This window comes from Mangifera indica, chromosome 14, assembly GCF_011075055.1.
Source record: "Mangifera indica cultivar Alphonso chromosome 14, CATAS_Mindica_2.1, whole genome shotgun sequence".
In the NCBI taxonomy this organism is placed as follows: Eukaryota; Viridiplantae; Streptophyta; class Magnoliopsida; order Sapindales; family Anacardiaceae; genus Mangifera; species Mangifera indica.
Genome location: NC_058150.1, coordinates 5,501,220 through 5,526,191, shown reverse-complemented (window position 1 = coordinate 5,526,191; position 24,972 = coordinate 5,501,220). Strand labels below are relative to the sequence as shown.

The 24,972-nt window shown below is 33.0% G+C and overlaps 6 protein-coding genes across 6 annotated transcripts; 2 read left to right on the top strand and 4 right to left on the bottom strand.

Annotated features, from left to right (window-relative positions):
- The first annotated feature begins 2,804 nt into the window (after nucleotides 1-2,804).
- Nucleotides 2,805-3,585, top strand: LOC123196371. The gene is made up of 2 exons (XM_044610372.1): nucleotides 2,805-3,006; nucleotides 3,091-3,585. Exons 1-2 carry the CDS (start codon nucleotides 2,835-2,837, stop codon nucleotides 3,372-3,374), a joined length of 456 nt encoding a protein of 151 aa, XP_044466307.1. The 5' UTR covers nucleotides 2,805-2,834; the 3' UTR covers nucleotides 3,375-3,585.
- An 887-nt stretch (nucleotides 3,586-4,472) lies between these two features.
- LOC123196367 (putative ubiquitin-conjugating enzyme E2 38) lies at nucleotides 4,473-8,422 on the bottom strand. The gene is made up of 8 exons (XM_044610368.1): nucleotides 8,185-8,422; nucleotides 7,993-8,052; nucleotides 7,142-7,276; nucleotides 6,507-7,073; nucleotides 6,348-6,411; nucleotides 5,941-6,080; nucleotides 5,552-5,863; nucleotides 4,473-5,063 (listed from the first exon to the last, which is right to left on the bottom strand). Exons 2-8 carry the CDS (start codon nucleotides 8,044-8,046, stop codon nucleotides 4,800-4,802), a joined length of 1,536 nt encoding a protein of 511 aa, XP_044466303.1. The 5' UTR covers nucleotides 8,047-8,052; nucleotides 8,185-8,422; the 3' UTR covers nucleotides 4,473-4,799.
- A 990-nt stretch (nucleotides 8,423-9,412) lies between these two features.
- Nucleotides 9,413-10,471, top strand: LOC123196369. The gene has a single exon (XM_044610370.1). It carries the CDS (start codon nucleotides 9,744-9,746, stop codon nucleotides 10,290-10,292), a length of 549 nt encoding a protein of 182 aa, XP_044466305.1. The 5' UTR covers nucleotides 9,413-9,743; the 3' UTR covers nucleotides 10,293-10,471.
- On the bottom strand, nucleotides 10,435-16,332 carry LOC123196368 (mannan endo-1,4-beta-mannosidase 2-like). The gene is given in 6 exon segments (XM_044610369.1): nucleotides 10,435-10,773; nucleotides 10,776-11,020; nucleotides 11,268-11,479; nucleotides 11,958-12,080; nucleotides 14,207-14,404; nucleotides 15,339-16,332. Coding segments are annotated over 6 exon segments (1,293 nt in total). The 5' UTR covers nucleotides 15,693-16,332; the 3' UTR covers nucleotides 10,435-10,612.
- A 3,401-nt stretch (nucleotides 16,333-19,733) lies between these two features.
- On the bottom strand, nucleotides 19,734-20,728 carry LOC123195917. The gene has a single exon (XM_044609779.1). It carries the CDS (start codon nucleotides 20,477-20,479, stop codon nucleotides 19,904-19,906), a length of 576 nt encoding a protein of 191 aa, XP_044465714.1. The 5' UTR covers nucleotides 20,480-20,728; the 3' UTR covers nucleotides 19,734-19,903.
- Nucleotides 20,729-21,464: 736 nt separating this feature from the next.
- LOC123196861 lies at nucleotides 21,465-22,598 on the bottom strand. Its single transcript, XM_044611003.1, has one exon. It carries the CDS (start codon nucleotides 22,223-22,225, stop codon nucleotides 21,791-21,793), a length of 435 nt encoding a protein of 144 aa, XP_044466938.1. The 5' UTR covers nucleotides 22,226-22,598; the 3' UTR covers nucleotides 21,465-21,790.
- Nucleotides 22,599-24,972: the final 2,374 nt, after the last annotated feature.

Sequence of the window (24,972 nt, the reverse complement as noted above, 5' to 3'; positions counted from 1 at the left end):
TACTCAATAAAGAATTGTATCATGTTAATATCGAAGTAATGGGAAGTGAGGAACTCACATGATGAATGTTTCTGTTCTATTTGGGAAGGAAGATTATATATGTCATCCTCATCTGACCTCATTTTTTCTGTAAAAGTGCCTATATTTTCTGACAAACCATCACTTTGTATTTCTGTCTTATGTATCTATTGCTCTCTTGGTGTATAGGTATACTTTACTCTTGATATAGATGATGCTTTTGTTACTTGTATTACCTGTTTTTTCAAAATGCTTTTCGGCATAAAAGAAGATTTAATTAAATACATGAGATAATCATGACATATTTCCACCTCTTTTTTCTTCACTTTGGTTAATAAAATCAAAAAGAAAAAATGATACTCCAATAATGTGGCTAAAGTTTTCTTCAGCCACCATCTTCCATTTTTCCTTCCATCATAATTTTCTGAGTGGAAAACCTTAAATTTTCTAGATTTATTTAATATAATGATTTAAAATAAGTTAAGTTCATTTGGGGAAAAAAGAGGTAGCATTATATGGTTGGTGACTCTTTTCAATTTGCTGGTTTTGGGTATCTGGCAAGCTTGGATGCAGGTAAAACTTCTTTTTGGATTTCCATTGAAATGGTAGGTTTCTAGATTTTCATTCTCTTTTGCCACCCTCATAGCAACTGAACATTTCTATGTATTCAGTAAATAGAGCAAGCATTGAGCCATTTTGGGAACTCTTAAAACCAAAACTAAAACCTTTTCTTAATAGGGAACTACAAAGATTATAAAATACAAAGTAAGAGAGAAGGAATCAGGCTATTATAAAAGAACTATTCTCATTTTTGTCTCCTATTTTAATCTCAGGTTGTAGCTTTTATCTTGGAGGCATTCTTTGCTGAAATGGATCTTGAGACTTCTAAAACATGTGAAGGAGATGACAAGGTTGGTATCTGGTGAAATCATTTTAGGAAATAAAAGTGAAATGTTTGAATGCAATGCCTATTTTATGAAAGAGCTATATGATGTTAGTCTGTTTGTCATTTACATCTCTCACTTATTGAACATCATGCTTGCTATATCATCAAATGTTTTACATGTCTCACTCATTGATATTCAATGCTCTATTCTAATGACTATGGTCATCTTCTACATTTTGATCTAGGATGAAAGAATCAAGGACCGACACGGATATGTTGTTGGGTATGTAAGCTACCTATTGGCTAATTAGCACTTATTTTCATCAATAAAAATACTTATACACACTTTTGAGTACACAATTGGGTTCACAGATGATGTGTCATTATGTAATTTGGTGATTTTGAATTAAGAGTAAAATAACACTCAATCATATGATAATATATCATCTTTGTATTTAATTATATACGAAACGGATTGTTTGTTTGGTACAGTGCCAAACTCGAAGTCAGAGAGTTGATAGGCTGCTCCATCACAGGCTGAGTGCAGAGCTACATGATTCTGGCGATACCTAGTTTGACTTCAGTTCACATTCTGGTGTGTGATAATAGAAATAAATCCTGCTGTTTCTTTGCCAAGTTCAATTTTCATTGCCAACATTTTTGTGTTATTTATTTATATTTCTTTTGCCTACCATTATTGCACTCCTTAATCAGTCTCCGGTCCAAGTTCATGGTATAACTTCATAGATAAAAGAAGATACTAGTTCAAATTCAGTGGTAAAGATTGCCAGGTATTGCTTATCTGGTAAAATGAAACCAAATCCATTAATCACATGTGAATTTGCTTGGTTGAAAATTCAAATGTTATTTTGTAGATTTGTATTATTGGACTGAAACATGTGCTATTTGTCCAGAACAAGCTGTACTGTTGATTCTGCATTCCCATTTGTTGCATATTAAACTGTTTATATGAAATAACTTTTGATACGTAATTTGAATACACAGATGATGTGTCATGATGTGAATAAATGATTTTAAATTAAAAATAAAATAACAATCAATCATACAATGATACATTATCTATATATCTATATTATATATATAATATATATATTATTACTCATTCAAAATATATTAAATATATAATGTTGTGTGGTATTGGTACAAAAAGTGAAGTTTGTCTTAGAAAGCTTGGATAGTGGGATCTACCTTTTTTAAGAAAATTGGCGCACTACTTTGTGGAGGAAAATGGTGTTCACCCAAGGTGGTAATAAATTTATGCTTTTGGAGGTGGTATCCAATGATCGACACTGTAGTACCTTTGGATTTTTCCATTTTTGATTTTTTAATTATTAATTATAGCAACACTGCTGGTTCGCATCACCTCATCAGATTTTGTGCAATTCCGGTCATCTTGAATATTTAGGAAATCTACAAAAACATCCACAAGAATTTGTTCTGTCTGTGTATAAACATCACAGAGTGTTGAAAATTAATACTGTTGATTGGATATATAACTTGTTGAAAACTTGAAATGTAGGATTGGGCAAGTAAATAAGTTGATAACTGATGAATATAATGGTCCTCGTCAACCTGTTTTAAATTAAAATTGATAAACATTTTTGAGAATGAGTATTATTCTTAACTTAAAATTATCTGAAATATATTATGACACATCATCTGAATACTCATTTAGGTGCATATAATACTATTGTTATCAAACTCTCCCATATTTGAGTTATAGATTTTCAGGGATGACTCTGTATGTGTTCCAAACCTCAGGATGCCGGGGTGAGCCTCTGAAACCTCAGGAGCGATGTCGTCATATTAATATTAACCGTGGCAATCGCTACTTGGCCCTACCATATCCTCTCTTCGTCCTTATTTAAAGTCTCACCGTCGTCAAAGAACAAGGCATAGATTGAGAGCGATGAAGAACATGAAAGGAGATGTAGTGCTGAATCTACCCGCTGAAACAGCATGGGAGATGTTTAGAGATAATCAAATCATAAGCAAAATCAACCCTGACATGCTTGCTCATGCTGAATATATACAAGGAGATGGCAGCCCCGGAAGCCTCAGGCTTTTCAAGCTTGGCCCTGGTATTTCTGCCCCTCTCTCTTTCTCTCTCGATGTATTAATTTTTCATTTAAACATGGCATGCAAACTTGTGATAATATTTGCAGCTGTGCAGAGCTACGTGAAAGAATCAACCCAGAAAATAGAGAAGGTGGAGATTGGAAGATCAGTGACATATCGTGTAGTAGAAGGGGAGTTGAAGAGTATGTACGATCCATATAGGGTAACTTTCTCCTTCACTCCAGTGGAAGGAAAGGAAAAGGAGATGTGTAAAGCTGAATGGAGAGTTGAATTTGAGCCAGTGGCACCAGCAACACCTCCACCAGACAAAGCTAGGGAAGCCGCCCTTGGATTTCTCAAGTCCTTCGACAAGTTTCAGCTAAGCTACTAATTAATTAACCTATGCTTCCTGCAGTAACGGTGTGTAAAATATTAAGTTAAGCAGTAAGTGTGTGCATGTTTGTATCAACGTGTCGCCATAAAAACTCTACTGACTCTCCCTCGGTATGAATACGCAGCTACGTGTTATGTTCCCGTATGTATTGATGTATGTGACGGTGTGTTTGCTCGTCATAATAACTAGAATTCCTCTTGTTTGTGTCGATTATTATTATACAATAGCAATTATGTGTTAGTTTATATATCTGACATACACAAATAATTTATTATTATATGATTAAATATTAATTTATTTTTAATTTAAAATAACTCAATTTTATATATATATATATATATATATATATATATATACATTTTATTAATAAATAAAACTATACATACTTATTTAAGGTATATAAAATAAACACAACTAATAAATACCATCATATGATTATATGATTTCGAATTAAAGATAAAATGACATTTTATATTTATGTGATAACACACAAAAATATATATTTATTTGTGTACTTAAAATAAATACACATAATATTACTCTTTATTAATTATACAATGACACTTTATTATTGTTTCAACTTGTATAACAGACAATTCTTTCACCAATTTTCCTTGTGAACTTTCATAAAACAATAAAATTATATGCGACAATTTTGAATACACGGATAATGTATCCTTATATGATTCTTTGATTTTAAATTAATATTAAAATAACATATAATTATATAATGATATATTATTTAAATATTTAAATATATATACAAATTTATGTATACATAATATTGCTCTATAGTTTCAAAGAAAATAAATACGAGACAGTGAGCCCCTTATAGGCCATGAAATTCGTCAGTTAGATCAATCCACTGTAATATAAATCATTCTCTTCAACACAGTGACAGTTCCAGCAGTACAAAATGTACATCAACTACATGGTACACTACAACTACTTGAACTAATATCAACCGATAGTATTTACAGATCTAAATCATCTTAAAATGGTTCTACTGAGGGACCAAAATCCCCTCATCCCCTGCTTCAGAAACACGCATGTATATCAACAGAAACAGCCATACATCAAGTTGAAAGCACTAAATTACGAAGATAAATAACATTTCATAATTTCTGCAAGAAACCCATATGAATATTCATATTACTATACTTTTAAACAAGCAACTGGTCCAGTAGAAAACTCATCAATCCTGAGTCATTCTATCATACAATATCTTCATCATCGAAATAAAAAGCTGCGAAAGATAATGTAATATATACTAGGGTGAAAGTTCCACATCTTCAACCAATTTTGTCAAAATTGCATCAACTTAAATGTACCTGAAATGCATAGGCTTAATGTCAACTAAATCGCATCCCCTTGCGACCCAATATATCTTTAGATCAACTGCCCAGTATGCTGTCAGCTTATCTATTGTGGTCTATCGACTGAAGTCCGAAACTGTTCACAATTTGTGCATCTGATTTCGGTGAAGTTAGTAATAAGAGTATTCATCATATGACCTACTTTGGTTTTAAAGAGGCTTGAGCTACCCTTCTCAACTTTACCACCTTCTATGACTCCATCTTTGACCACCACAGTTCCTACGATAGCTCCTTCCATATATGCTTTACAAGCTACCAGAATATCATGCGCATGATTACGAAAATGATGAGTAACCAAATCCTCAAAGTGCTGCCCAAAAACCCAATAGGTTAGATCGCAGTATTCAAACTCCAGATAAATCAAATCAGACAGGTCTCATTCAATAACTGCAAATTCATACATACACATACACCACCACATTTCAGCACAATTGAATAATCAAATATCACTCCATTGGTTTAAACAATTCAACAACAAATAATTATGAAATTCATCTATGCCACCTAAAAAGATTTGTATGTGTATGGCACAAACAATTAATGGGAATAGATAATGTCCACAACCATGCAAATGCAGGTGCACAGTCTTTCTGCAATACTTGAATCATTTAAACTTTATATTACAGTTGACAAACAATAAATGCAAACCTAGTAAAAATAATGCCACCACAATTAAATCTACCTGAACAGATCCTAATCAAAACCATAAAGAATGTACTCAAAAGAACTTGACAGATAAATCCTCCAAGAAAGGTAAACAGAGTAAATTTATGACACAAATCCCAGCTGACATCCTACCTGCGGTGGCTTTCTTAGTGTGCACAACATTGTCTTCAAGGATAAAATAAATGCTTCCTCATTGTAAGTTCTGGACCTCCTTTCGCCCTCTGCTCCAACATATGATTTTTCATACCCGGGTTCATTAAAAAATGGCTGTGCATTCAGAATCAGAGCTTGTATGGAGACCAGAACCTGTAGCATGGTTGAGTATTCTTTACTCCACATCTCGGTTGATTTACCAGTCCAGGTACCCAAAAGACTAAGGCAAACATTTCCACATGCATATAGATTAGGATTCAATCGATGGCCACCTGAATGGTAATAAACCATCTGGAAAAAAAGAACTCACATTTACTTTGTACACTAAGAAATGTCTGTTGAAAATGACAATAACAGAAGATACATACTGGTGGTTCATTTGGATAACTAGGGGGGAAAAGACAATCAAAGACAAAAAGGCCATCATGATATGGTGTACCAGAAGGTCCTACCATGACAGCCCTCAAAAGTTCCATCCTTGATTCATAAACTCTAACGAAAATTGTATCTGTCAAAGCAAAACAAGGAGAAAAATGAATCAACCAAGCTATTGTATGAAGAAAAGTTCCCTTTTTCTTTACTCCAAAAGAAGAAGATAGTCAATACAATTCTACTTGCGCATTAACATGCATAACATCAATAAGAAAGATTATTTGGCGAAAAAGTATTATCTTTCATTATGCCCTCAACTAACATAAGCCAATTCAGATTACATTGACCAACAAAAGATGGCTAGACATCACAATATTGCATAAACAAGCATATATAAACTCACCAGGTAAGTTCTCCTCCAGAATTTTCCATTCATCCTGGATTTTCTTTGCCCAATTTTTTGGTGGCTATCAAGAGAGAGAGAGCAGATGCCATTCAATACATATATTAAACAAACAAAGAGAAAGAAAGAGATGCCAATTTATCTTTAAATTTAGCTCACCTGCTGAACCCCCAAAAAGCCCATGCGGCTGTAGTGATGGTCGGAAAAATCAACCACCGTGTCAAATTGCTTAAAATGTAATTTTGGCATATGTCCACTTTCTTCCTTCTCGTTAGAACTTACCACTTCTGGGTCTGTTGAACTGCTAGAAGAAGCCAGCTTGCTTTTGTTTTCATCAAGATCAGAAATAGTTGTCTTCATTTTGCTTTCAGTCGAGTCAAGAATAGTTGAATTCCTCTTGCTCTCCGAAAGGTCTGGAACAGATGAAAGAGTAGTGGCAGACGATTTTATACGTTCAGATGGAGCAAGGTTTTTCAACCAAGGAAGTGCAGCCTCTACTCCAGGAGGAAGATTGACATTATCAAGTTGGGATTGTAGGGTTGTATAATCATCTTCATCTTCATATAAGAAATCATCATTGTCATCATAATTGGAAATGTCATCACCATCTCCATCAAAGTCATTATCATTATCATTACATGACTGCTCAGAATTAAAACTATTTAGATTGTTTGAATTTATTGGTCCAGAAGTCGAAGTCTTCCCAGGATCACTGGTTGATGCATCCTGGAGAAAGAACAAAGTACCAAATCAAACAATGGTTGACATTGAGCAAAAAAAATATAGCCACATACCTTATCTTGGTATTGCCATTTCTCATCAGAACATATTTTTGTTTTTCCCTTGCTATCGATCTCAACCTTCCCATTACCTATCAAAACTTCAAGTAAATCTTCATCTCTTCCGAATTCCACATCACATATATCAACCTAACAAATAGATTGCTTTCTCATCAATCAGAAACACATACAAACATTAAAATGAAAGCACAATCCCAGTGTATTATGCTAAAAGTGAGACTAACACAAAGCTAGAAGCTTACACGACCATATTTGTAAAAGTTATAATCATTTGATAATAAAATACAAATGGTTATATAAAGCAAAGGTAACAACAAATAATCAAAGCTGGCCAGTTTTATATTATAACCTTATAATAAGTACCAATTACCGAATTAATTTTTGCCTCAACAAATAGGTAAATGACGGAATTGAAAAATGTATTATGCATTCACGTCTTTATCCAATAAAGAGTTCCAATAATGAACTTCAAAACAACGGAACAGACTTTTTGAGAAAACTTTATTACCACACTATTGTTCAGTACAATTTTCATACTTTTTCTTAAAGAACAATCTTCATCTCAGCAAGCAATCACAACACAGAAAACAAACAACTGTCAATTCGCGTGCATAACTAGTACAGTGCACAAAAAACAAACTAACAAAGCTTGATCAAACTCATAAGAAAAAAAATAACAATCGGTTGACTTGCACGATCATCAAAATCGACCACATTAGTTTAAACTTCATCGATCACTTCATAATTCAAATTACTCTCGACTCGACCCAACAAAATTAAACACAAGAACTAAATGGTAATATTATTGAAAGAAAAAATGAGAAAATAAAAATGATCAAAGTTACCTCGTTTTGGTTTAGTTCCTTGGAGATCAAAGTTTGCTCCAGTTCAAGATCCATGAAATTCTAGGGAGACGATTTCAAACATACACACAAACAGACAAACAAAAAATTAAGATAGAGCATGAAAACTAAAAGGTTAAGACTGATAAAAAAATAAATCGGAAATATTGATCGACAACCGAAATATCATTATACCTCCGATTCTTTGTGATAGGGAGACTGTGTGCGCGAAAGGCTGAAGGCTGAATTCGAATTTAATGGAAGTAAGAGGCGTATGCGAATTGCTCACTATCAGCCTGCAGCTCCACTTGCACAGATTGGGTTAGGCTTATTAACGTTACCCCAAGCTTTCGAGTTTAGATTAACACAAAATATGTAATGAATTAGCATCAAAATTTCTAACACTAATTCATTTACATTTTCTTGACATAAAACTATGAACAAAACACATTCACAATCTTTTAACCTAAATCATATTTGTTATAAAATTTTATAATATACGATACGTATCATATTATATAATACAATCCAGATAAAAAAATAATATCTATTATAAGATATATTAAATTAATATAATATGATAAATATATTACATAATATTATATATATTAACAATACAAATTAATAGAGAAATGATGATGTCATAAAAATGTATCTAAATTTTTTTTAATTTTTAGTGATATTTATGATATTTTATAAGATAATTATGTAACAATTAGAATTTTTATTTTATTAATATTGTATTATTTTATTTATAAAAATGATACAATATATTATTTGACCATCTTGACCTAAATCTAAACAAGGCAAATTAGCATTGATTTGCTCCAAAATTTGAAACCCTAACCAATTTTATCGAACATCAATTTGTATCTACTCTTCAACCCATGAACTAACACAAAATCATTGGTCCAATAATAGGTCAAAGTGGTTCGATTTACCAAGTTGTTCAAGTCCCAATTGAACAGGTTCGACTGATCAGTTTGATTCGATTTCTTAAAACCATGTGTACAAGTATAAAATAGTAGGAAAAATTGTCCAAAACATACCAATTATTGCAATAAATTAAAAAGAGAGGGACTGTGATATACAAACTCCAATTGAATGAATGTCTATTTACAAAATAATAGAAAATTTGTTATGACCGTAGATATTAAAGCCCAATCATAATGTTATCATAAGATTAAACATAAACCCCCTGTTTTTGGTACATTTTATGAGGGTATGATCCATAAAATTGAGCGTCGTATTGGAGCCAATTTGTCATGACCCGTTAAAAAAATAACATATTTAAAAAATATAAAAATATATAATATTTTAGACTAGTTCACAAAAACATATAAAATAGTTCGCTAAAAATCTGCGAAAGCATAATCCAAAAAGACTTAGATCGTATTAAGAGCCTAAACATGTTAGTGAGCCAGCTTATCCCACCAATTAGCACCTAGGTGTGACCCGACCCCTACACAACCCACAACAATGTCTAAGATTGAATTGGACATTTTGATCAAAGTCTATCATAATCCATACATAATTTAGTCATTCTATATCCAACTTAAAACCAGACCTTCTGAAATCAATGGCGCCAATTTTACCGCCAAATATTCCTGCAATTCTTTCCTTCTATATAAGACCGCCAAACAACCACTCCAGAATCACCTCCAGTTCTATTTTCCACAACACTTATCTCTTTTATCTGCTTGTTAAAATTATTAATTGAAGCCAAAACAATTGAAAATCTATCCAAATCAGCTATGGTAGTACCTTTGGGGCCTGGTAAGTTCTATGGCAGTAGCCTCCCACGGCCTCGCATCTACGCCAACACTAAGCTCAATCCGGAACAGGTAGATCCACCGGTTCCCGTCATGGACCCGCTTCTCTCATGGGCCAACGATGCCCATTGGTCCATGGGTGGTCTCAACTTCAAACGCCTCCGCCTTCAAGGTCGGATCGAGGGCTCCGTCACTAAACTCGGCAAGGAGCGCGAACAGATGGCAAAATCACAAACCAAATATAGCTCAAACGACTCAGGTACTAATAACAAGAAACGGGGCGCCTCAGTTTCACCTCCTCCAGCTCCCGTGGCTGTAAAAAAGAGGAGATTCTTGGATTTGAGTGATAAAGAGGAAGAAGAAGAAGTGCACAAAGTTGTAGAGAAAGAGAAGGGATGTTACAGGAGGAAGCTGATAAAAGATTTTGATAGAACGGCGGGGATTACGGATTCGACCGGAACGAAGACGAGATGTGAAGTGAAGAGCGAGATTAGAACTTCCCCAAGATTGATTAAGGGTGGATTGAAATAGATAATGAATCAGTAGTTTTAATTTATTTATTGTTGTAAATGCGGTGTTTCATTTCAGTTTCAAGCTGAGTCTCCTGAAATCATTCCATTGTTTTTCTATCGATCTTTATTTGGGGCTTCAGCCCGTACTTGTATCTCCTCAGTTCTCACAACCTCAAAATAATTTTATAATTTATATCATTCTTCTTCAGCATAACCCAAATCTTAATCACTCATCTGAACTGAACAATGTGTATGTAATTGAAGAGTATAGTACATAGACTCCTAGCCCTCAACCCTCTCTTCAAAGGACGATGTTTTCTCATACAGGGTATTTAACACTCACTGTTTTTGTGAACACAGCGCTCTTAAGTTTGCAGCATTGAGTTGTGTTGGTCCATGGACTCTGGCCAATCTGCACGACTGTTGTGTTACTAGTTTGTAAAGGGATGGTTTTTCCCATGGAACAAATCCAAAATCATCATTATACTCTTCCATTCCTCAACAAAAAATTGCCAGATAAAAGTGCCCGCTCCAGACTTGTTTCTCTTTGCAGATTTGTAGATGACATCAAAAATCATTTTGTAAAGAATGTCTCTCTGTGATGGTTCATAGTCCTTGTTCAGGTTGGACAATCCAAATTCGGTGAACAAGACAGGCTTATTCAGTACTTTGTCACCATCTTCAATGTGAGACTTCATCCACTTGTAGACAAATTTCATATTGTCTTCAAATTTATGATCATGAAACCTGTCAAAAAATGGATGAACTTAATGATAAAGGGTCTCTAAAGCTGCCTTGAAGCTAATCTAAAAGACCCCAATGCAACTGAACCATTTTTTCCCAGCAGTGTCAAACAGAAAATATACAATACCAAAATGCTTGTAGTATGACAAGAATAATTAGTTGTTTGACCATCAGATTCTAATGTCTGGTTTCCGAATTTAATAGTTCAAGCAATTTTATACAAAATCACCTAGAAGAGAAAAATACTAACCAATGATCGGCGTATATGTGAACAGAGGCAAAATCAATATTTTCCTTCTCAGAGTTGCGGATAAAATCAGATCCAAGCTCTGCTGCCCACACTTCTGGGTTTACAGCTAACCGCTTGGGGCTTTTCGGACCATAGAATCCTTCAAGGCCAACAGTAACTAGATGTCTTTTGTCAATTGATTTCACGTATGCTGACATTTCATCTATCCAGTCCTGCATTTCTATGCTACAATTAGTGCGTGCTCAGACATCAATGAATGTTTAAAGCACAGACTCATCACTCTCTCATGAAAACTTTGGCAGTGATACAAGAAATTAGAACACAAAGCTCAAGTGGGTATTAAAAGAGGCTTATTAAAGTTCAAACAAATAAAAGCTTCAAGTTCTTGAGAAATCAGAAGACTATACTAAGAGAAGTCACTCAGTAGAGCCAATGAAAGTTTGCTGCATAGATTCAATAAAAATATACAACCTAAGAAACACTAGTTGTTCCAGCATACATTGTCATTACACTGAAATTTACCAAGGCAAAAGATAGGTCTTGTTATATGATAACAGAAGTCAATACGTTGTCAGGCTTCGTACAAGTCATAGGAAAATTTCAGAATTATACAAATGTTTGATCAAATTAAGATGTCTTAAATCTTCTATGGTTGACTATACAAAGGAAAAAAAAACAGTTATAACTTACTTGAAGAGTGTCGCCAGAAGGATCAGACATGCATCGGGGTTCATTAATCAACTCCCATCCAAAGATGGTTGGATCATTCCGATATTCAATTCCTGTTATGCTGTTCTTCCTCGTCAGCACAGTCTGGACCAAAAAGAAAATAGATAGTGCCAAGTAAATCTTATGACATTATCAGATTACAAATACAATAATATTCTAATCATTCTGCAAGCAGAAATCACATACTTGGCTGGACAGAAAAATGCAGATATTGACTTGTATTCATAACTGAAACAGATAGAATCAGACTTCGTACACATTTACAAACAGATCCACCTTGTCCTCAAGGTGGGAAAATTGGAAGGTCCTTTTAAATTTTATTTTTTAGATCAAATAAAAATATATTAAAAAAACCTAGAATCTAGAAAATATATTTTAAGCAACTCATCATGTGCATGCCACATCTCGACTATGTTGGCCAACTCCTTTCGCTCCTTCATCTTCAACAAATCACAAACACATCACCGATGCTCTCTCTCTCTCTCTCCAAATGCCTTTCACCAAGCTCAAAACAAGCCTCACTCATTGAATCAGTCACTCGCACTTTCTCTTCAAGACATTGAACAGTAGGAGACAATGATTTGAAGCCTCTGAAACCAAACCCCTACATTTTTTTCCTTTATCTTTATATTTCTTCCTACCCAATTTGAAAAAATCACACCAATTTTGTCATAAGCCTAGTTGCCACTGGTGGCTGTAATCAACATTTGGTTCTCAAAATCTTCACCACCAAGATGAGTATCCCCAACAGTGGCCTTCACCTCAAATATGCCCCCTTCAATGGTTGAAAGAGAGACATCAAAAGTACAACCACCAAAATTGAAGACAAGGAAATTCTTCTTGTTGACACTTGTAATCTTCTTATCAAGACCATAGGCACTAGTTGCTGTCATGGGTTTATTGATGATACACATGACATTGAGACAAAGAATGTTACCATCATCCCTAGTGGTTTGACACTGCAAATCATTGTAGATTGGAACAATGCCCAAAACATTTTTTATTGTTAAACCCAAATAAGCCTTGATTTCATTCTCCCTCAAATTCCGTCACCACCCCAACAACTTTTGGATTAGATCCACTCACCTCCATCAGCAGAATTGCCTCTCCCAACCCAGTATCTCTAAGTCAATCACATCTGATTTTGATAGCTCCTTTGCATCTATTGTTGTGCAAGATTTAGCCAGTTTTGTCACCACAAATGCATTAAGAATTTAAAATTTGGCTTCAATCTTGCCAGAATCACAAGATTCCGCGCATCCACCGTGTGAATCGTTTCGGACAAAACTCAAATCAACTTCTCTATTTTTTAGCTTGTCATCACTCATGACCAATGCCACCATTTGATCTATCCTAACAATTATCAAAATTGCCAACGACTTGAATTTGTGGTGATGATTCGATTTGGACTGTTTCTTTGGACGATGGCAAATTCACTCCTCCCACTTAGCTTAAGCTTTTGCATCCGCGTATCACCAGACAAATATCGACTCTCCAATCTCATTTTTCAGTGAATTGATCCTTTCAGAAATTGTAATTGCTCTGATACTAATTTGTTATGAACTAATTCAAATTACCTCAAATCACTCTCAACTAACTCATACAACCAACACACACAAACGAAATTGATTTCCAAGAGGGAAAACAGAATAACACCCAAAATAGAGTAACCTTCCACTGCATTTCATATATCCTCATATGGATAATTCTAAAAATTTGGGGAGCTGAAGACTCCTCTTTCAACCAAAAGTTGTCCAAAAAACCCCAAAACAATATATATATCCTCCCTTGCATACAAATTCTCTTCCCTTTTATATACATCAATAAAATATCTCCCTACATTTTTTAGAATTATAACATGTGTTGCATCCCCTAGATACTAACAATTTGAACCCACAATCCAATGTTTATTGCCAACCAATACTTAGGAGCATGGTTTTAATTTCATGAAATAAATAAACTAATACAAACAGGCTCTCCATACAATTGCACCAAGTCTAAACCATGTACTAACAAACTCACAATTGATTAACATGTGTCCAACAACTATAGCTTTTTTTCATATCACGACAAGGACCAATTCTCATAATTGCTTTGGTGTATACTAAAAATTCTAGGTTTGCCTTGATATATAAGTGGCAAGATGCATTCATAAGGTTTCCATTATCTAGTCATGGAGAAGAGATAAATCAAGAAAACTAGATAGGTACCTTGATGTAATGCCTGAAATAGATGCGGATGGATGGGTCAAAGAAGAAGGAATCATTAGAGGAGCTCAAACCAATTCCTTCTTGCCATGCCCACTTGACATATTGAGTCTTTCCACCATAGGCTTGCAAGTTATTAACTAAGCTGAGAAGGAGCCTAACTCCACATTTTCTTGCTTCAGCAATGACATGATCCAGTGCCTGCACAACAAGAGTTGTTAAAACAAGGAACAATATGCCAAAAAAAAGCATGATCAAGATTGGAGAATTGGGTATTAAACTATCACATGTAGTGTGGACAACTTGAAGAATGAATGGCCTTCTAAACAATTGGCATGAGAAGAACAATCTAGAAAAAGCATTGAGATTCCAACAAAGTGAGTGAACTCTTAATTGATGTCTGCCAAATGGTTGTCCCCAATTAGGCATGTGGTCTTTATGGTAAACTCATTTTACAATACAAATTTTGAAAATTCTCAACTCACAAAAGGACTGACAATATAAGGAAAATGAAGTAAATTGAACCAAAACAGAAAAAAACACTTAACCCAATTTGTTGTATCAACAAAAAATTATTGCAAGCACAAAATGAAAGGCATAATATATCCTAAAGCTCTTCAATTAGACTGTACTAAGTTTCTGAAGGCTTTGAAACAATCAAAATTTTCTTTATCCTCTATATTCTATCTTTCACTTCAGACTCAACTTGAGCCAGAGACATCTTATAAACATGGACACACACCAAATGCAGTTTGGCACCAACACAAGATACAACCTGAATTTAAGTTTCCATGTTCAAAATGTCCTTTAAACATTTTTTGTCTACATCTTCTCTTACACAACCCAGGCATAAAGCTCTTAAGCTCCGTAGGTTTACTGTTTGTCCGAACTCCACCGACACATTTTTCTTTTAAACCAATCTACATAACCCTTAAATTTTAAGTCATTCCAGTTATTACCAAAAATCAGAATTTTAACAGGAGTAAGATCCCGTAATACAAGTTGATTTCATTTAAACAAACAAAATCCAAATCTATCCCGGATTAATAAATAATCTAATAATAATATAAAACATTAGATTACCTGAGACCAAAAGAGAAATGAAAACGCATAAACTATTAGGAAGTTGTGATACCTTGAAGACTTTTTCATCAAATCGACCAGGGGAAATCTGAAGGGCATTGTAGGATCCATCATTGAAGGCCCATGTTCTACAAACAGTTAAACCCATCTTTGCACTAGCTTCAAGCATGGCGCCGACCCTAGGTCTGCTATAATCATGTACAGCATGGTCCATTAACCAATAAGAGTTCCATCCATTAACGTATAACACTTTACCATCTACCATAAACTGACTACCATTTCTTGTCACAAAACCCAGCTCCGGTTCTTTCTCAAAACTAACGCCCAAGTCACCGAAAGACATGTAGATGAAAACCACACACGATGCAAATCCAAGAATTGGGATAAGCAACCCATTTCCTGTCATTATTCTTACTATCTATAGATAAATAAAACAGAAACAGAATTTCGCAAACAAAAAGAAGTCTTGAACACCCTTTTGGCTCTGTTTCAACAAACTCCAGAAACCATGGATGCCCAGAAAAGGCTATGGGCACCTTACACCCAGATGTGAGCAAAAACTTCTCCTTTTACCAAAATCAAAATTTTAGGATGGCCAGATCCCTCTCTTTAAGGGGTACCTCAATAAAACACTAAAGCCCAGAAATTTCCGCAATGGGCTGAAAATTATAAAGCCAGTGAAAGAAATGAGGAGACTTGAAATTGTTAAATTGAGTAATTTGGCATTGAAGGAGAGAGGGGAGGATGACCTTATAAGAGAAAGGAAATAAAGAAAGCAGTAAACAACACGCCTGACATGACTTCCTAGAAAACCGTCAAAAGCCCGGAGGTGAAGATTGAGAGTGTGGGGTGAAATGTTGTGTCACCCAGATGGCTAATTTAGATCTGTTCAAACTCATCTCTACAGTTTTTTTGACTTGTAAAATTGTGCTGAGCAAGTCTTGTCCAACAACTTGGCCCCAAGTGTACCTAAGAAATATGTTTGGTTTTGCTTCTTCTCCTATCACCTCTCGCTTTCTCTTCCTACCAAATCAACTATAAAAAAAAATAACGTTTCATCATGGAAAACTCTCTGACCACAGACAGAGTCATAATATGCATGCACTGTTTGGATTCTCAGTTAATGCAATTTTTTTTTAAAGCTCCGATGTTGAATCTATGGGCTAATGAATATTTATTATGAGAGAGGGCCAAAAGATTTCTAGGATTAGCTGAGGATTATAATATGAGCCAGAATTATTATGAGCCCGCCATATTCTTTGTATAATGTTTTGCTTTAAACTTTGTCACTTTTTGGGCAATCACTTTATTGCTTTCTGTTCATACCCATGTTATTGTTAGCATCTCTGTGATAATGAATTTTTTCATGGACTCATGTAACAATTATTCATCATGATTCTGAGACCATATTGGGTAGCATAATATCAAACGTCACACCCAATTAGGCTCATTGTGGGGGCACTTTTAACATTAATAATATATGTAATGTTTGTTTTAAGGCCAAAAGACCTACTTCCAACCAAGGTCTAGTGTATTTTTAATCTCTCATTGACGAAATTTTAAAAATTGAAATAATCACTTATAAATTATTAAAATTAATAAATTCTGTTAATTTTATAAATAAAATTGTTATTTAATTAATAATATTAAAAAAATAAAATTTTATTTTATTTTTTTTCTAAACCTTAAAAATTAATAATTTTCTTTATGTTTAAGTTTAGAAAAGTTATATTTTTTTTCTTAGGATTTCAGTTTTTCAGTCACAAATTTCTAGCGAATGTAGCTTTCTTCAAAAATTTGTCATTGAAAATTTGAAACTTTGGAAAGAAAAACATAACTTTTTAAAACTTAAATCTGAAAAAAAATCATTAGTTTTTAAGATTTAAGAGTAAAGTAAAATAAAATTTTATTTTTTAATATCACGGGTTAAATGATTTTACCCTTAGAACAAAAAGATTTTATTAATTTTAATAGTTTATAGATAGGTGTTTAAATTCTTAAATTTTAAGAATACATTAATACTTGAATGAGAATAAGTCTTTTGGCCTTGTTTTAATAACTAATTAATGTTTGTGTAGGGTAAAAAAGGGGGGAAATTTGAGGACTATAGAAATAATGGCATGCTTGGATTATCATAGAATGAAGATGATACATTATTTGAACATAATGTTGGACTAACGTATGGTATAATTATAAAATTGGGGAAATAAATGTAAGGGGTGTTGATTTCTTGATACAAAAACAATGAATTTTCCCAAGAAGCAGCAGAAAAGAAAGCAACAATAATTCATATTCCCTCAAGGAGCCCCACCCGAATTATGATTTGAGGGTTGCTACGTCACCATCTTACTTGAAAGAAATTGTCATATTTCATATCTTACCAACAAAGAGGCACTTATCATATAGTTATGATGATAAATTAATTAATAATGACCATTTGATGTCACGCTATAATTGTGACACGTGTAAATTACCCATTGAAAAATCTTTTATTATTTTAAATTAATACAAATACAGTACATAGATCCTGAAGAACACATCATACATGTTAAGAAATACGATTTTGATGGGCAGACTGTGAGTGAGAGAGGCTCTGTAGACTGCAACGAAGCACCTAACACAAATTATATTGAGGGTGAGTGTAAGCGCATTGATGATTTTGGTCGGCTCATTAGAGAGCCAACAAAAGTTAGAGTATGTCTTTCATCTTTTTCACCGGAATTGGGACACGTGGATTCATTTTTAAGTTTTGCAGTAGGGTAAGCAATAGCATGCTTAAATTTGGAATGCAGTTTTATAAAAATAACAAATTGAAATTGTCGGTATGTAACTTGCTGTCATTTTTCTAAATGTTGTGAATTTTATATAATTTCAATTCCAAGATAATACTCTTATGTTATTTAATTTAGTAGATATAGAATTGATCATCAGATATGAGATTTGATTTATTTAATGTGATTGATTTATAAAAAACGATTTTTTATTTTTATCTGAGACGGATAAAGATAACTAAAGAGAGAGAGAGAATGTGTCAAAGACAGTGAAGTTTGTCGAAGGGAAGGAGAAGAAACCTTAAAAGGAAAATGGGTATTTTTTAAACTTTAGGTGGAGATAAATTATTAAAATTTTAAATTAAGAGAAGAAATATGATAAATTTTTTGTTTTTTAAAAATATTTTTAACTAAAAATATTTTTACTCTTAATTGTAACAGTAAATTTTAATAGAATGGTAGATATTTAAGTTTTTTAAAGTCATCGTACGAGATTTTAAGTTTTCACCAAACCTTTGGTGAGATTAGTCTTTTTGCCTTTTTATTACCTTCATGTCATTCATAGTCTTCCTTTTAGGCTTGGATATGATTCAAGCTGGCTTGGTCTTAAAAATCAATTTGGCTCAATTTAGTTCGATTCAAATTCAAACTGAATTTGAGCTAGAAGATTTGGTTTGTTTTTTAATTTAAACTGAACTTGAGTCAAGAGTGTTTAGCTCAATTCAGCTTGAATTTGGGTTTCAAATAAGTAATTCAAATTTATAGTTCGATTTGATTTGAATTTATAACTTAAATCAGTTCGAATTCATGGCTCGATTCGGTTCGAATAAAAATTTTGAATATTATTTGGAAAAATGACATTATTTTATCAATAAACCACGAACTTGAATTACAATACATAAAATAATTAATAATAAAATAATATTTAATAATAGGTTAACATACATAAACATATATATATTTATGTATATATAATAAATATACATAATATTACTCTAAGAGGGTATTTGATTTGGATAATGTTTTATTGTTAAAATAGAAAGATTACCGTAAAAATAAATTATTTTGAAAATTACTGAGTATAAATAATTATTATGTTTGATAAAATTAAGTAAGTATAAATAATTATTGTATTTGGTTAAAGGTAATAAAAAAATACTAGTAAATTATTTTACTTAAATGTATTTGAATATAATTATTTTTAAATATTTTTTATATTATTTGTTATATTAATTAAAAATAAATTTATTTTTACATCAAAAAATTAATAAATAATAAGGTGGTAATCAGATTGCTACTTATATTACCTCCCATGCCAATATTAGTAATAAAAAATTATCATAATTTTTTATTACTATAAAAGATAAATTACCAAAATAATCTTTAAATCTTGTAACGAAATACCCTTAAAAGTAAAATATTGTTTATATGATAAATGAATTCAAAAGGGAACAACTGAATATGGGTTGGGCTTTGAGCCTAACATAGTTTTGTTTCAAGTGTCCAAAGAAAAGCCTATATTATTATTAAGCAAAACCCATGGGCCTTTTTACTATTCGGTGGAATCATCTACTTTACTTCAGAACATGACTAATCTATTAGCCTTCTCTCAAAGTCAAGGAGGAACTTGGCTTTGATCATGACAGAGTATCGGGAAAGGCAAAATGCTGCAAAAATTTAAAAATTAACATAATTATGTTTTATAACTCTAATCCATGATTAACAGCATTAATCTCTTAAAATGTAGAGTGGGGTTAACTTTACCAAAACTTAATCTAACAACAAAATTTCCAGAAACCCATTAACATAATCTCAAAATCAACAGACAAAAAATCCACAAATTCCTTCACTCAACCACACCATCACCACAATTCCTTCTAACAAGGACAAAATATCCCAAAACAGCACAAACAGCCGCCACGAGATTGCCTTCCTTCAATACAATTTTGAACACAAAACCCACAATTTCTCTTGTGATTTTCCTACCTTCAATCACTAAGCAGCTCTTGGATTTCCCAAAGAAAGCAAGAAGAACCACCACAGTGATCCATATGACCAGAGTGGCAGGCACAGCCACAGCCAGAGCTGCAGCCATTGAAATCAACCCAAAAACTGCCCCGAGAAGCACTGATGCATACAAGGCAGGCCACCCAGAAGAAGCAGAAGACGGTTCAACTTGAAGTTTGTACCAAGAGAGTATGGATTTAAGAAAATTCCATGAAGAAGATAAAAGGATTGCATAGACTAGAACAAAGAGACATACCCATGTTCTCCTTTTGCTCATAATTTTTATAAACAATCTGTATGATGCTGAAGAAGTGGGTGTGGTTGCTTCTTGTTCTTGCTGCTGTTCCATGTGGTCTGCCGTTGACAAAAACTTGCCTTTGATGTTGATCTCTCTTCGCCTTGTAAAAAGGTTCATGGGTTTTGGATTTTGGGTCTTTTTTTGTCTTTTTCTTTTTTAAATGAATTTTATGCGGTTATTATTTCCGATTTTATGAGATGAGGTGAGGTGAGGTGAGATGGAAGTTGATGTTATTTAGAGAAGAGTGATGGTTGAAGTTGTTAATAGATTGCCCTAGCAAATCCAGGTATTTGTACAGACAAGAGTGACAGATGGGTAATAATAATATATGTAGTGGGCTTTACACCTTTTGTAATGTAAATGCTGTAACAGGAACAGAAACAGGAAATTACTTGGGAGCCACTATTTTAAATATATAAATAGTATATAATTGATATATTTTATCTAATGACTAGGTAGTAATTTTTTTTAAAATATAAAATCATCATATTACATAATGATATATATTTTATATATATATATTTATTTATATACTTGAAATTGGATGAAATTGTTTGTAGAGTAAATGAACAGTTTACTTGTTGTGTTAGTAAAGCAAGCTCTTCACTTTACAACTTGCAGAATCATCTTTGTTTCAAGCGCAGCCAACCACCTTTTTCATTTTTCCCATTTCTCATTATTCTTCCATGTAGATTTGGCATCAACTCTATAGGTACTGTTAGGCTGGAGGCTGGTTGATTTTTAGTAATTGCAGCAACCATTTCAGCATTTAAATTTAAGACATAAGTTTCAGTTCAACCTGCATTCTTCTTCTTATTATTGGATCACTTATTCCACTACACTCATAAATCTATCTAAATCTCATCATTTTTTGTTAATAAAATGCAATCGCATGTTACATCAAGATCCCTTATCAAATAGATATATAATTGTATAAATCTAAATCTAAATGTTCATTTCTTTCCTTTCTATTACAATTTGCAAGCCTCTTTTGACGATGGATCCCATCTAGTTACTCAATTATCAACAATAGATCAACTCATCAATATTATTGGCTTGTACTCTCATCTTCCAAAATTCATCTTAAGAGTCATTTTAGAGATATTATGAACAGACACATTAAGGTTTTCCATATATATCTTCAATGGAGGTTTTCAATGCAACTACCCAACAATGGGGCATTTCAGTTCTTTACAACAGTATGCACTTTTACCAGGAAGCTTAGCTACCTGACTTCTTTCAACATTCAAAATCCTCTCAACTAAATGCAAGCAAGCAATAACACATTTCCCGAAGTGCAACAAAATACCAATCTCAGATGGTTTAGTAAAGCCTCAAAAGACCACAATTGATACATTAAAAATGAGACCAGAAAACTGGATTGGACGGAGCCATAACCAAAAACTCAGTACCTTGGATTAGTTGAAATCAATCATACTTGTCTCTCCAAGTTTTCACCAAAAAAAAGACCCAAGAAAGTGCCAGTAAAAAGTCCCCAATCACCTGCCTTGGCCAATCCCAAGCCAAATCTTCAAGCTTTCTCTCAAAAGCAATCCTCCAAACAGCCATTGATACATGTAATAACATACACCCTTTAGCGAAAAAGCACTGGAACTCCATGTCCTTCACAGACGCCACCATTAGAAGCAAAAATCCAACAAAGAATAGAAGCAATCCCGCAAAAGAATTGGAAATCTGGAGCAACAATTCATCATGAGGGGTTGATCCTGAAAGCCTTCTGGCCGTCTCAACACCCAAACCAAACACATACGTTTCTTTAAGATAGAACATTATTAAGGATCCGCATGTTATTGCAAACAATGAATGCAGAACGCAGATCACAGAGAAAATGTATGAACCCATCAAGTAAACTCAGTGAAACAAGTTCTAACTCAATTTTTATGATGATCTTCTTCTTCTAATCCTTTATCCAAAAGTTGAATAAAAAGAAGATGAACTCGCTGAGGAAGGAAGAAAATTTTCAAGAGTGCACGACGTGGGGCATAATGCAAGAACGAGAAGTCAATGGATGGCCTTGTCTAATCTAGCCACAAACCAACTGTAATCCTGATGATCTCGTTCGTGCTAAGAGAACATTTAAATTAAATAATTATACAATGCAATCTCTTGATTGAGAGTTTCAACGAGAGGGTACTTGAATTGAATAAGTCTGATCTGGAAACTGGGCTGAAGATGAAGAGAGCCAAGCATGAAAGGGTGTATCGGGATGAGTGTTCGTGGCAGTTTGGTTTGGCGGGTTTCGTGCTCTTTTATTCTATTATTGCTTAGAAATTATCGAAACTAGAGATGGGCTAAAAGCCCGTCTCTTGGGCCTAGGCTAAGCCAGGAATAGGCCCAGGGAGGGCGGCGCTGGCCGGCAGCCCGGCATGGGAACAGGGATTTGGCACGGCCCGATACTGTTTAGTTTATTTTTCTTATTTTATTATGTATAATGTATTAATTTAATACCATTTGACCATTATTTTAACGGTAAGTGAAATATTTTTTTAAAAACTTCTTTTCAAGCGAAAAATGCGAACGCAAGTCACGCAATAAACCTAGGATGAAACAATTAGGGGCCTCCTCTCCATAGATTATTCATGAATCTACAGTCTGCCATATCACAACATCTCTTTATATATAATATTCATAAAATACTTTAATTTAAGTGATAAAAAAAAATTTTACGTATAAAAGAATATAAATTTAAACGTCATTTAACGATATATCAAAATTAAACTTTTAACTTGTCTGATTTGGTAGTATGAGATTGATCACTAAATTTAAAATTTATCTTATTTAATATGATTAATTTAATTTAAAAAATAACTATATGATTTAAATAAAATTTCTTGTTATTTATTTAAAAAAATTCATAAAATAGAAGTAAAAGCAAAGCGAATGAGAAATTAATCATTTTATTTATGTTAAATGGTTGTTTGAATGTAGACACACGGCGGTGCATCCAAATATTTATATGGAATTTAGCTGTAAATTAAGCCATGCAATTAGCCATCCATGAACTTTGACAATATTGAGTTAATTGACCGCTTTGTAAGTTCCAACAAATTATTTTGTCATTGTCATTGGCAGGCTTAAACTAAAACGATCAACCATCATCAATAAATGGCCAAAAGACTTACTATTTGGGCTATTATCGAATTTTCACATTTAAAATTTTAAAATTTTAAATATCTATTATTTGTTAAAATTTTTATTTGAGTTAAAAATAAAAATATTATTTAATAAAAAATTTTTAAACTAAAATTTTATTTAATTTTTTCGACTAGACTATATACTAAATCAAGTTTCTTCTTCTCTTATAATGAAAGAATTATAATCCTAATTTAGTAGATAAAAGTGAACACACATACACACACACATACAAAGGTTTCGAAAGAAAGGACAAATCTTAAATTAACCACAATTTTAATTAAATACGGAATAGGTTTGAATTGGAATTGATTGGAATCCACCTTCGTTTTTGCCCATTTTCTTATAATTTATATTTCTTGGTGCTCGTTTGAACAGTACCTCCATTAAACCTTTAACAATTATTCCATGGCTTGAATTTTGCATTAGCAATATTAAAATCATCTTTCATCTTTCAATTGGGAGCATATTTGCTTATGTGTAGTTGGATTGGATACTAGAATTATGAACATATAAAGGGAGTTGGTTCATCCATCTATTTTATGTTAGTATTGGAGCACAGACAAACTTCACATAAAATAATTTTGATGCAATCTTTCATCATCAACTAATGTATACATAGTTTAAAGTTTTATACAAATTATACTACAATAACAATAATTAGAATACAGAAGGCTTAAGTAAGTTTGCTATAGGTGTGTATGGAAATAAATTAAGACAAGTTAAAAAAATTGATGAAACACTAGAGTTTTTACGTGGTTTGGTTTGATGGTCAAAATGCATATGCCCATAACTTTCTCTCTAGTTTAAGTATAGTACAAGAATGATACAAAATGATAACTATTGTATTTACTGTTTTGTCTATTTTTTGCTTCTCATTTTGCTTCTTTTTTTTTTTTTTTTTAAATTAGCCTCCTTATATACAAGTTTTTGAGAGAAAAGTACATTTGAAGCTTCTCTAATTTAAGGCGTTGTTGTAACGATATTGGGTCATGAAATCCGAATGAGTCTCTCTCTTGATAATTGCTAGAAAACCTTCTTTCTATAAATTATGTATTTGGTATCATCTAGTTGCTAGTAATTTATTGTGATATCTGAGTCTTGAGTCTAAGCTTTCGGTTGAAGAAATACTTAGTTGTTGTCCATTGGTCATTGCATTAGGCTATTCTTCAAGAGTTGACCTCAAAGTGATTAGTTTGATGACACAATATTTTTTCCCTAATTCTTGGAGTGTAAGAAAGATCTTAAGAAATTTGAAAATATTTTGCCATATAGAGATCTTGTCGTATCTTTCTAGATAACATAAGTTTAAAGAAGATAATAGTTTGAAGTTGAAACTTCTATAGAAAAAGAAAATGTAGGAAATGATTTTCATGATGATTTCTCTTATTTTTTGGTGAGTGGCCCATGTTTGTCTGTGTTTGTATTTGTTGCTAATATGCACCTCTTTTGGGTAT